Below are 12,263 nucleotides of genomic sequence, written 5' to 3' on the forward strand. Positions count from 1 at the left end.
TTACGTAAAATCAAATTTTGATCACAGGAGGCTGAATTAGCAAACAAGCATTAAACGTCAGGAAAATTAAAAAGGGCAAGACGAAGTTTGCCGGGAAGAGCTTGTTTGATATAAAAATAAAAAAAAACATAATATTTTCAATTATTTGCCGGCTTTAATAATTAAACGGCAAATAATTGAAAATATTAAGTTTTTTTTTTATTTTTATATCAAATATTCCTTTTAATTTAAAAAAAAATGATATTATTTTAAATAACAAGTCATAAATTTATAAAAACTAAAAAAACTTATTTTTTTGATATTTTTATCTAAATATCATACAATGTTAATTTGTAAATTTTTCATAAAATATATGTAATTTTTTTTTAATCCTGTTGTTTCCCATTTTATATTTATATTAAAATTATTTTTTTGCTGTGCTATGCTGTGTTATTTTTAGCTGCATTTTTTTTCATTTTTGTAATTTTGAAAAGGTGTGATCTGCAAAAAAAAAATTTAGGTATCATCATTTAAATTGCATTTATTAAGGTTTTATATAAACTTTTTCATTGTTTTTTTTTTAATTAAAATGTCATAAATGAAAAAAGAGGTCAAAAGATTTAACTCCTTTTATTACTTTATGACACTTGTTAAAAAAAATTAAATAAAATATGTTAATTGAAAAAACTTAATATGTTGTAATATCATGTTTTCCTATTTTTTTATTTATATTACAATTATTTTGTTTTAATATTTTTCTATTATTGCTATTTTTAGCTGCATTTTTTTTCATTTTTGTAATTTTGAAAGGGTGTGATCTGCCAAAATGTAGGGATATCATCATTTTCATATTTTTTTTTATTTTTTACAATTTTTTTATATTATTTTTTTACTAAAAATATCATAAATTAGAAAAGAGGACAAAAGATTCTTCTCCTTTTATTTAATTAATTAAAAATTAAAAACATAAAATAATCAAAAAAATATTTATTCAAAAAAACTTAATATCTTAAACATTATTTGCCCTCTTTTGTCTCATTTTCCATTTATATTTATTTTTCAGTTCTTTTTAGTTATTCTCTGAAAAAAAAACAATTATTTGGTTAGATTTTTGTAATGTTTTTCATTTATGTTTAATAAATTATAATTTTCTTCATTTGGTATAAGAATTGCTTTCGTTGCAAGTTAAAAATCGAATGCTGTGATGTTTTCAAAGAGAATATTCATTATTTTTGACACTTCCAATGAGTCAACGTTGAACCCTCCCCATAAAAATCCGACTTGTCTATTTCTCGGAAAAATTGTCAAGATTCGCTTGTGCAAAATAAAAAAAAAACCAAAGTATCGATTTTCCCGTCATAAAATTTTATTATATAAGAAAAAAACACACCAACAAGCACACAACCCAAAAGAAGAGAGGAAAAACCCCGCAAAGGGACCACTCTGGAGACAGTGAAAACAAAAAAAAAGAAGCAACTCAATGCTTAAAAATCCAAAAAAAAGAAGTAACACGACAAAAAAATGAAAAACGAGAACCGGTCGGGAAAAATGTCATATTCCCCCTCCCTCGCCCGCCAGGTCGCCCTTTTTTGTTACTTTCCCTACCCCTCCTCCTAACCCATCCTAGATCGGGTAGGAAAATTCAATATGAAAAAGAAAAGCAGACGACATGCAGCGAGCGAGAGAAAAAAAACCCGAGAGGAAAAACCATAAAGTATAAACCCCCGCGTGTTCCTCTTCTCTATATAATATTGAATTTCCAGGCTCCGAACATCGCAAAAAGGGTTTTCAATTTTTTTTTTTCGAAACTCACCGGAGCAACTTTTTCAGCAACCAAACGAACAAAAAAAATGGGATTGAAATAAGAAAAAAAGCATCTCAGCGAGCGAGCGGGAAAAAAATAAAACCGTTCCATCACAATTTTCCCCCGATTTCCCATTTTCGTGTGCGCCTAAATTTATGCAGCGGGGATTTTTTTTGTCATCTCCGATGTCGGCAGAGTGACATGTTCGGATGAAATTGAAGGGGGTGCTGGAAACTATTTTTTTGAAACTGACGCGAATTTTATGCTTTTTGTAGTTAAGCATTGTTGGATATGTTGATTTAGCGATGTCTAACAACGGCTTTTGTGATTTGGTAGAACATTTGTATGGTTCTGGATCCGAATTTCAAAGTTTGTGATACCGAAAATCTCTCAGAAAAAAGGTTTTGATTATTTCAGATCTCTGAGAATAGAAGATTTAATTTTGGAACCCTACAAATGTTTAAATTTGCACTCTTAGCGGTTTCAAACTACAAGAGATGCGAAAAATTAGCAGATTAGACTAGCGATATTGATTTTTTCCAAAGAATTTGATAGATTAAAAAAAAAATTACAATTCTTATCCTAATTAACGTCAAACCAGTTGTTTTAGCGATGCATAATATCTTATTTAGTAGAACTTTTGTAGGTTTCTAGAATAACAGTTTTATTAGAAGGTCAATATTGGAAATAGCAAACCTAATGACAACCGATTTTGACAGGAAATAACAAAAAAAAATGATTACATAGAACCATACAAATGTTTGAGGATTCACATTAAATTTATTGAAAAAAGAAGAAGTTTAAATACGGGTTTCAAACAGAGAAAATTTAAAACTTTTTATCAATTTAAAATTCCTAACAAGATTTTGTTCTGAAGTCAACAGTGCAACGTTAGCACAAGTTTGATAGATTTTTTACTTAATAAATGTTGCATCAGTTATTCTTGTGACGTTTAAGAATTGTTTCAAGCATAATTTTTAGTGTTCTAGACTAGCGATGGTGAGCTTTTTATTTGCCAAAGCATTTGTCAGTTTTTTTAGAAACAATTAGTGATTTTAATCATAATTAACGTCAAACCAGTTGTTTTAGCGACGCATAACATCTTATCCAGTAGAACATTTGTAGGTTTCTAGACTGACAGTTTTATTAGAGGGTTAATTCTGGAACCAGCAATCCTAATGAAAACCGATTTTGACACGGATTTGGACAGCATGTACCTAAAGAAAAAAATACAACATAGAACCATACAAATGTTTGACGATTCACTTTAAATTTTATAAAAAAAGGGTGGTTCAAATACGGGTTCAAAAATGTGCAAATTTAAACAACTTTTTATCAATAAAATAATTAAATATCCCTAATACATTTTTGTTCTGATGATTATTTTAACTTAATAAATGTTGATTCAGTTAATTTAGTGACGTATAAGAATAGTTTGAAGCAATATTTTTAGTGTTCTAGACAAGCGATGTTGAGCTTTTTATTTGCCAAAGCATTTGTAAGTCCGTTAGAAACAATTAGTGGTTTTAATCATAAATAACGTCAAACCAGTTGTTTTAGCGACAAATAACATCTAATTCAGTAGAGCATTTTTAAGTTTCTAGACTGACAGTTTTATTAGAAGGTTAATTCTGGAAACATCATTCCTAATAACAACCGATTTTGCAAAATGTACCTAAAGAAAAAAATTACAACTTAGAACCATACAAATGTTTAAAGATTCACTTAAAATTTAATTGAAAAGGGGTTCAAATACGGGTTCAAAAATGGGAAAATTGCACAACTTTTTAACAATTTAATATTCCTAATACGTTTTTGTTCTGATGATGATTTTAACTTAATAAATGTTGATTCAGTTAATTTAGTGACGTATAAGAATAGTTTGAAACATCATTTTTAGTGTTCTGATAAGCGAAGGTGAGCTTTTTATTTGCCAAAGCATTTGTTAGTTTGTTAGAAACAATAAGTGATAATAACCATAATTATCGTCAAACCAGTTGGCTTAGCGACGCATAACGTCTCATTCAGTAGAACATTTGTAGGTTTCTAGACTGACAGTTTTATTAGAAGGTTAATGCTGGAAATAGCAATCCTAATGACAAGCGATTTTGACAGGATATAACTAAAGAAAAAATGACTACATAGAACCATACAAATGTTTGACGATTTACTTAAAATTTTAAGAAGCCCTTTAAACACTGGTTTAAAAATGAGCAAATCAAAACAACTTTTAATCAATTTAATATTCCTAACACGTTTTTGCTCTGATGTCAACAGTGCGATGATTAGCACAAGATGTTTAAATGATTGTTACTTAATAAATTTTGAATCAGTTGATTTAGTGACGTATAACAATTGTTTGAACCATCATTTGTAGAGTTCTAGGCTCCTATTTTGATTAGAGAAATGTTTTTGAAATCTACAACTTGCTAAAACATTTTGTCAAACTAGATGTCTTTTTTTTAAACAAAAAGATAATGTGGAACCCTACAAATGTTTTTTTTCTAATTTGAACTTTTATATGGACAAATAAAATTTGGTGTGATCATAAAGCAAATACTGATTAATCGATGCATTCGAAAGGGGTTTTTGATAGTTGTTGATGAGCTAAATTTTTGGGTATCTTGTCACAATTGTAACCGAAAACCTTACAAATGTTTAACTAATTTGATTTTTATCTGTATATTGATAGATTTTTTTGTGGATCGAATTCGCATAACTAATGACTTCTCAGGAAATTCAATCAAATTTTGAGGGGAGCCCAATAAAAATGGTTGCACTAGCGATGAACAAACCCGCATTTGTAAGGTTTCTTTTGACAGATTTTAATTTACTAGCTATATTTTACAAATGTATCATGTTGCCAATGTATCGAATCGTTTGGCTTTGTCAAAATTGTCAAAATTGAAACAGTGAACATTGCAAATGTTTTCAAAAATTATATTTTTTTCTTAAAACTATTTTTATTCGGTCCTTTTTGGTGGTGGGTTAGTCCGAGTCGGCTTTCGTAATTACTTTTTCAATACATGAGGTTTAATGGTAAAAGCTGAAAAATCAGGTAAATTTTGACTTAACCCTCTACTGCCCAAATTTTTTTTTTTGAAAATATTTATTTTTCCCGTGTTCAGGAGGTCATTTTGAGCAACTTTTGTTCTACGAAAAACTTTACTTCTCTTGTTTTATGTTTTTCTTGTTTTATTTTTTGTATTTTAATTTGCATTTATCTTGTTTAGTTTATGTTTGTTTTTGGTAGTATTTAGCCTACCCTACCACCTCCTATCATTACATTTTGCCTATCTATTTTTTTCATGTTTTTACAGTAACTTTTTCAATTTTTTGCATGTTTTTCACATTTTCTGCTCTAAAATGGCACCATCATCATTTAAATTGTAAATAAATGCGTAGAGGCATAGTCTAGGGCACTAGAAAAATTACTGCAAACTTCTTTTTACTGAAAATATAGGAAATGTTAGTAAAAAACACAGCCAAAGTTGACCCCTAAAAAAAGGAAATTTTTAAAACCATTGGCAAAGTCACATAAAACATGTAAAACTTCCAACCAATAAATTTTCTAAAATTTTAAGAGTTCTTCTTTCCAATGCTTTTTACAGATCAAAAATCGGTTGGAAAATTGATTTTTGGCGATTTTTTAGATCGAACCCGTCTAAAGGCGGGGTTAGGTTGTAGAGGGTTAAGCTTGATAAGAATGGTTGCGCTAGCGATGAACAAAACTACATTTGTAAGGTTTCTTATGACAGATTTTAATTTCATAGCTATATCTTACAACTGCAGCATGATGCCCGAACCGTTTGGTTGCCCTTCACTTATCAAAAATGTTAGAGTGAACACTACAAATGTTTTCAAAATTTATTTGTTTTTTCCTAAAACTACTTTTATTCGGTCCATTTCGGTGGTGGGCTAGTCCAATTCGGCTTTCATAGTTACATTTTCAATACTTGAGATCTAATGGTGAATGCTATTAAAAAACAATTTTGTCATAAGCTTGCTAAGAAAGGTTGGGCTAGCGATGGATAAAACCATCTTTTAAGGTTCCTTATGAGATTTAATGATTTCCTTGCTGTATTCTACCATTGCTGTATGTTATTCAAATATTGAATCGTTAATTTGGCCTCAAATCATCAAATTTTGACAGAGAACCATACAAATGTTCTACTGTTTGTTGATATTCAAATGACTAATCAGCGTCCTCTCCTTCCAGGTTCTCCCACTTTCAACCCGAGACACAAACCATGCTCCCGCAGCAGTACTGCCTCCGGTGGAAGTACCACCACAGCAACCTGCAGACCATGTTCTCACAGCTGCTCGACCGGGGCTGCTTCTGCGACGTGACGCTGGCCTGCGAGGGACAGACGATCCGGGCGCACCGGGTGGTGCTGTGCGCGTGCAGCACCTACTTCGATCAGCTGCTGACGAACTGCGGCGCCACCGAGAAGGATCCGATCATCATCATGCGGGACGCCAAGTTCGAGGACATCAAGTGCTTGATCGAGTTCATGTACAAGGGGGAGATAAATGTGGAACATGGTTCTTTAGCTTCTTTGTTGAAGACGGCTGAGGAGTTGCGGATTAAGGGGTTGGCGGAGGTTTCCTGGCGGGACGATGATAATGGGAGTACGGCGGGCAGTGATGCCAGCGGGAACAATAACAACAACAACGGTAGTTTGTTGGTGAAGAACCCTGCCAGTGCTAACAATAACAACAACAACAGTATTAAGATCGTTGAGACGAAGAAGTTGATGGCTCCGCATCACGCGTCTTCGCTGGCTGCCAGGTCGTCCTCGTTGACGCCGCTGACGGTGAGCAGTTTGGAGAATCGGATCTCCGACTCGCCGAACTTGCCCCTGTTGACGCCGTTGACGGCCGGCTCGCCCAGGAATCCCGCCAACTGTGCCTCCCCGATGAACTACTTTGGTAGCAGCAACAAGAAGAAACGTGGTCGACCTCCGCTGGACGAAGAGTACGACACGTTCCAGCAGCTGCCCAAGATCTCGCACGTGGAGGGAGGTGCCGGAAGTTCGACGCCGTTCACGTCCAGCTCGCAGCTGGTGGCGGTCATGATGGACGACAGCTCGAACGATCAGGTGCGGGAAGATCAGCAGCAGCAGGCCTCTTCGCAGCTCCATCACCATCCCCTGCATCCGCTGAGCGCAGCCACGGCTTCGTACTTGGAACAGCAGAGCCGGACGGTGCCACCGGAAGCGATGCACGAGATGGAGTTTGACGAAGACACGCACATCCCTCGGAAGATGATTCCCAAGATGGAGCGACCCGACACCCCGCAAGACTACCTGTCCGCGGTCGGTGTCGGTTCCGGTCCCAAGTTCGAGTACGACGACCAGTCCCCGCCCAGCCCCAATGACCACAACAACTCCGTGTTCCTGACGCCCCAGGAGCAGGAAGAGTGGAAGGACGTGATCAAGATGAACGACTACCTGACCAAGGGCCGCCGGCCCCAGTTCTGGGAGGAACCCTTCACCAAGCGGGTCATGGACGGCATCAAGAACAAAACCCTCGAGATGAAGAAGGCCGCCAAGCTGCTCGGAGTGTCGTACGGAACCCTGTACGGACGGTACCGCGAAACGTACGGCTGCCTGAAGCACCCCTACCGGTAAGTTCGAACGCATTTGTAACGTTCCCACTCATGCATCGCTAACGCAACCTTTTTTTCTCCCTTCTTACAGAGGCCCCTTCATGGCCGCGTCCCGGATGAACAACATGTGGCCGGCGTCGGCGAGCGCCGCCGCCTCCGCAAACGATCCCGGCGTCGCCACCACCACCGACATCCTCGGAATGCTTCAGCGCGGCATCATCAGCTTGCCGCGGGCGGCCGAACTCATGCACACGACCCCGTCCACCATCAGCAGCTACCTGGAGCAAGTAAGTACCATGGTTCGGCAGCAGCAGCAAATCCATCAGGACGCAGCCAGCCGGCTGACGAATTCCGCCGTGACGGTCACCCCGGTCACCGCAGGTGACGATCAGCAAGATCAAGCCCTCGATATGAGCTGCCGATCGTCCCCAGATCAAACGGCTGCGGTGACCGTCTCGATCGTGAATGCTCCGCAGCCTCCGGCTGCGTCCTGGCCGCACCAACCATGGAACTCTTCGCTCGTGGTAGACGTTGCTAAGTTGTAGATCGTAGACCCCGCGTAGTCCCCTCTAGTCCAAGTAGCTTAGCAAGCTTGCCGCGCAGCCCCCCTCTGTGGGGCAAGCTAACCCCACTAACCTCTCCCACCTTCTTCCAGCTGCAGGAAGCGGCCGCAGCCCAACCCGACCACGAACATCTGGCGGCGCTTTCGGCGGTAGCGAGCATGGCCGCGGAAGACGAACGTCAGCACCAGCAACAATCGCAAATGCCACCCCAGATGTCGGCCCAGCTCGAGCAGCAGCTCCGGATCAAGCCGGAAATCAGCATATCGGCGCTGAAGAAGAGTTCGCCGCCCTCGAGCTCGGCTGCGTACTCGTCGGCTGCGCCGACCAGCAGCAGTACCAGCCTGAGTAACGCGCTGAGCGCCATTGCGTCCACGTCGGCTGCGGCGCAGCCGCAGCAGCTTTCGACGAATACTTAAGCCCGCTACTCGCCGCCAGGTGGAAGCACTTGCGTTTGCTACGGAGGAAACGCCTTTTTAAAAGTAACGGCCATAACGCTTTCGCTCTGTTTTTTTCGTGTAGCAAACGGAACCGCAAACTCAATGTGATTTTTGTGCATATTTTTTGCTCTAGCTTAATTGGTTCTACCTTTTTGTTGCGATTTTTTTGGATAAAATGCAAATTGGAGAACGGAAATTCGTGTTTCATTCAAAATGAAACGATGGCGCAACGCTCCCAACGATGGTTTATTTTTTTTATTTTAGGAGTAGCGAAAATTTTTAACTTTAAGTTTCTCACGAAAACATTTTTTAAAGATTGCTTGACAAATGTCAGAATTTCATTTTTCAGAAAATTTGTAATTTTTTAACTTTTTTCAGATTCATTTTATAATTCGAGCAGTTTTGACAGTGAAGCCCCTCCATTCAAGCAGTAATTTCTTCTACTCGAATCCGCAACTCATTTGTCAAAACTACTCGATTTTTTGAAAATTTGTAAAATTTGATTGATTTTATCAGCGATGACATATTTTAGATTACGAACATATACTTTTTAATTTTCTTTTGTTTTTTTAATTCGAGCAGTTTTGACAGTGGACCACTTCGATTCGAGTAGTTTCAGCTTTTTTCTGTTTTAAATATTTTTATGGGAGAACTGTAATTTCTACCACCTGAATCGGACACTCCTTTCTTTTATTTTTGACTCAGTTGTTGAAGGTTGATTTCCTTTTGTTATTTTGAATTTGGTTGTTTTTTTTTTAATTTAGGAAAATTTTGTTTGCTGAAGTATTCAGTTACTGAAGGCAAAAATTTACATAGAAAATATTTTTGCATTTGTGTTTTTAAACTTTTATTTTAAATTTCGAGCAGTCAGGATAACTTTGAGTTTTTAGTTAGTTTAAGTTTTTAGTCGATTTCTCTATGATGAACATTCATTGTAGTCTATTTAAACGTTCTCAAAGATTTTTTTTTTAATTTTTTTAAGTTTTCGCAAGTTTTGAATCATTTTTGTTGGTTTTACTACTGTGGATTGAAATGTCTGCTTAGCAGGTATAAGACTACGACAAACAAACAAACTCGCATTTTTTACAGTTTGACAGTTGGCCTGCATTCGCAAACTGTCAAACACGAAAAAGTGCGAGTTTGTTTGTTTGGCATAGTCTAATACCTCCTTTAAAATTAGTTTTCCAAGTCTACATTGCGGAAATCCTTATTTTCAAACTCAGGGCTTGGCAAAATACAATTTTGGCAGCCTCGATTTTCATTTTTTTGGAAAATAAACGAATCATTATTTGATATTATCAACTGTCAAAACTACTCGATTCTTTTGAAAATATTTAAAATTTTATTAATTTCTCTTAAGATGAAATGTTTTAAATTACGAACGAAATTTAAAAAAAAATAATCAATTTCGCAACAAATTTTCAATTTAGAACAGTTTTGACAGTTCTTTTACACTAAAGTAAGTATTCAAAAAGTCATCTGTGTCATCATCATCATCTGTCTTGTGGAACTTTCAAGCTTAGTTTGACTTTGTTAATTCCGAATTAGTTGAAGAATATTAAAAAAAAAGTTAAATGTAAGCCTCGCTTAAAAAAAAAATTAATATTTTTTTCCAAAATACTTTGATAACTGCTCGAAATTATTAACTATCAAAACTACTCGAATCTTTAAAAAAAATGTAATTTTTATTGATTTCATGTTTTAATTTACCAATTTTATTTATTATTTTTCAACAATTTCGCAATAAATTTTCCATTTTGAGCAGTTGATTTGTGAAACGTTCAAGCTTAGTTTGACTTTGTAAATTCCAAATTAGGTGAAAGATATTTAAAAGTTATTATTAAATTTCGAAAAAAATATTAAAAAAAAAATAAAACTTGTCAGTTTTTTTGTTTTTACAGAAAATCATTAAATGGATTTTTCAAATTTTTAAAAACTTTTGTTTAAATGCCTTGTTTTTGGCAAGCCTCGCTTCAACAAAATTTTGATATTTTTTTTCCAAAATACAATGATAACTGCTCGAAATTATTAACTGTCAAAACTACTCGAATTTTTAAAAAAATATGTAAAATTTTATTGAGTTCATGTTTTAATTTACAAACGTAATTTTTTATTAAATTTTCAACAATTTTGTAACAAATTTTCAACTTTGAGCAGTTGGTTTGTGGAAGTTTCAAGCTAAATTTGACTTTGTTAATTTCGAATTAGGCCGATGCAAATCTTTAAAAAAGTTTTTGTCCCTCGGCCCTGGCCGAAGTCAAGGGGGGAGCAAAAAAATAAAAAAATATAAAAATTTAAATAACAAGCCATAGTCTTCACATTTAAATGAAAAAAGTGTTTTAAAATGCATTTTACACTAGTTCAGTTGTTTTGCAATCATTAGTTTTCAAAAAAATCTAAGAACTGACAAAAACAAAAATTGTATCGAAAAAAAAGATTCTGCATCGAAAATTTTCAAAAATCTTAAGATTTTTTAATAAACCCAAACATGCTAAAAATGATTTTAAACGCAGAAGAATGTATTTTAATTTGATTTCAGCTGGTTGCACTTGAATTTTCATTGAAATTTTGAAGTTTATTGTAAAAATATTTTTTTTGCCCCCTGATTTTTCGGGCCAATTTTGAAGGGGGGGGGGGGTGACAAAAACTTTTAAAAATATTTGTACCAGCCTTAGATGAAAAATATTTAAAAGTTATTATTAAATTTCGTTTAAAAATATTGAAAAAAAAAGTTAAAACTTTTCAGTTTTTTTTCTTTACAAAAATTATAAAATAACTGCTTAATTTTTTGTATTGTTTTTTTTTTTAAATAAATACATTTTTTTGTAAGCCTCGCTTCAACAAATTTTTGATATTTTTTTCCAAAATTCTTTGATAACTGCTCGAATTTACTAACTGTCAAAACTACTCGAATCTAAGAAACAAAAGTTGTTTTTGTTTAAACAAATTGGTTTTTGAACTTTAACATGTTTTTTTTAAGCCAATTCCAACCAAATTTCTTTCAAAACATAAAATTTTCTGTAAAATGTAATTCTGAAAACATCAAATTTGTCCCGCAATCGCCCTGTAAAACTACACAATTACGCCGCCTAGGTTACAAGTTCCACTTAACTGTTTAAGGTCATTTCGCACTAGTTCGTACTCCAGCCAGGAAAAAAAGAAGGGGAAAAAGGTGCTTATTTTTACACACACACAAACTTATCGTATAATTTCCACTATTATTTCTGTAAGGACCCGGCCATCTCGTGGATTTAGCGACCAAGTCTTGCAAATCTGCCATGAATTTGGGACAAACTAAGTAGAAGCTTCTTGATTAGCCAAATTAGACGTATTTGCAATTTTTTTTTTTGTTAAATTATTTTATAAAACTTTTTGTTAGCATTTGGATTTCATCAGTTCAGAAAAAAAAACTTGACTGATTTCTCAAACTCATTGTACATTCCAACCATTTTCGCGCCAACTTTGTAAATAGTTCCGAAAAAAAAAACATAATTTTAAGTATCAAATTTCACACTAAATCAATCAAGCATTCCGGACAGTATTCCAAACTTTGGTGTATCTACAAGAAGAAAAAAAAACAATTTGCGAACAAATTCATCCAGCAAAACCAAGAAGGCAGATCAATCTATTTAATTAGTTTGTAAGGCAAAGTTCTCTCTCTTTTTATTCGTGTAAAAAATACTGTTTAAAAATTATACATGGAAAGACACAAAACTTTAAATTGAATAAAAACGAAAAAGCTTGAAAGCAAATCAGATAAAAAATGGTATTTTTATTTTCTATTACAATTAGAAGCAGCAAAAAAAAACTTAATATAAGATGTAGCAAAAAAAATAGACAAAAGCCGAACGATTCTCTTGCATTGCTGC

General features: G+C 34.9%; 1 protein-coding gene across 1 annotated transcript in view; it reads left to right on the plus strand.

Moving 5' to 3' along the window:
* Positions 1-11,992, plus strand: part of LOC120416906 (protein bric-a-brac 1) — a 45,996-nt gene extending 34,004 nt beyond the window's left edge. The window contains exons 3-5 of the mRNA XM_039578805.2: positions 6,003-7,412; positions 7,486-7,681; positions 8,050-11,992. Of these exons, the coding sequence (XP_039434739.1) occupies positions 6,034-7,412; positions 7,486-7,681; positions 8,050-8,373 (1,899 nt within the window). The 5' untranslated portion in view covers positions 6,003-6,033 and the 3' untranslated portion in view covers positions 8,374-11,992. The remainder of the gene's footprint in view (positions 1-6,002; positions 7,413-7,485; positions 7,682-8,049) is intronic.
* Positions 11,993-12,263: the final 271 nt, after the last annotated feature.

The sequence above is a fragment of the Culex pipiens genome, chromosome 1 (assembly GCF_016801865.2).
Source record: "Culex pipiens pallens isolate TS chromosome 1, TS_CPP_V2, whole genome shotgun sequence".
Lineage (NCBI taxonomy): Eukaryota > Metazoa > Arthropoda > Insecta > Diptera > Culicidae > Culex > Culex pipiens.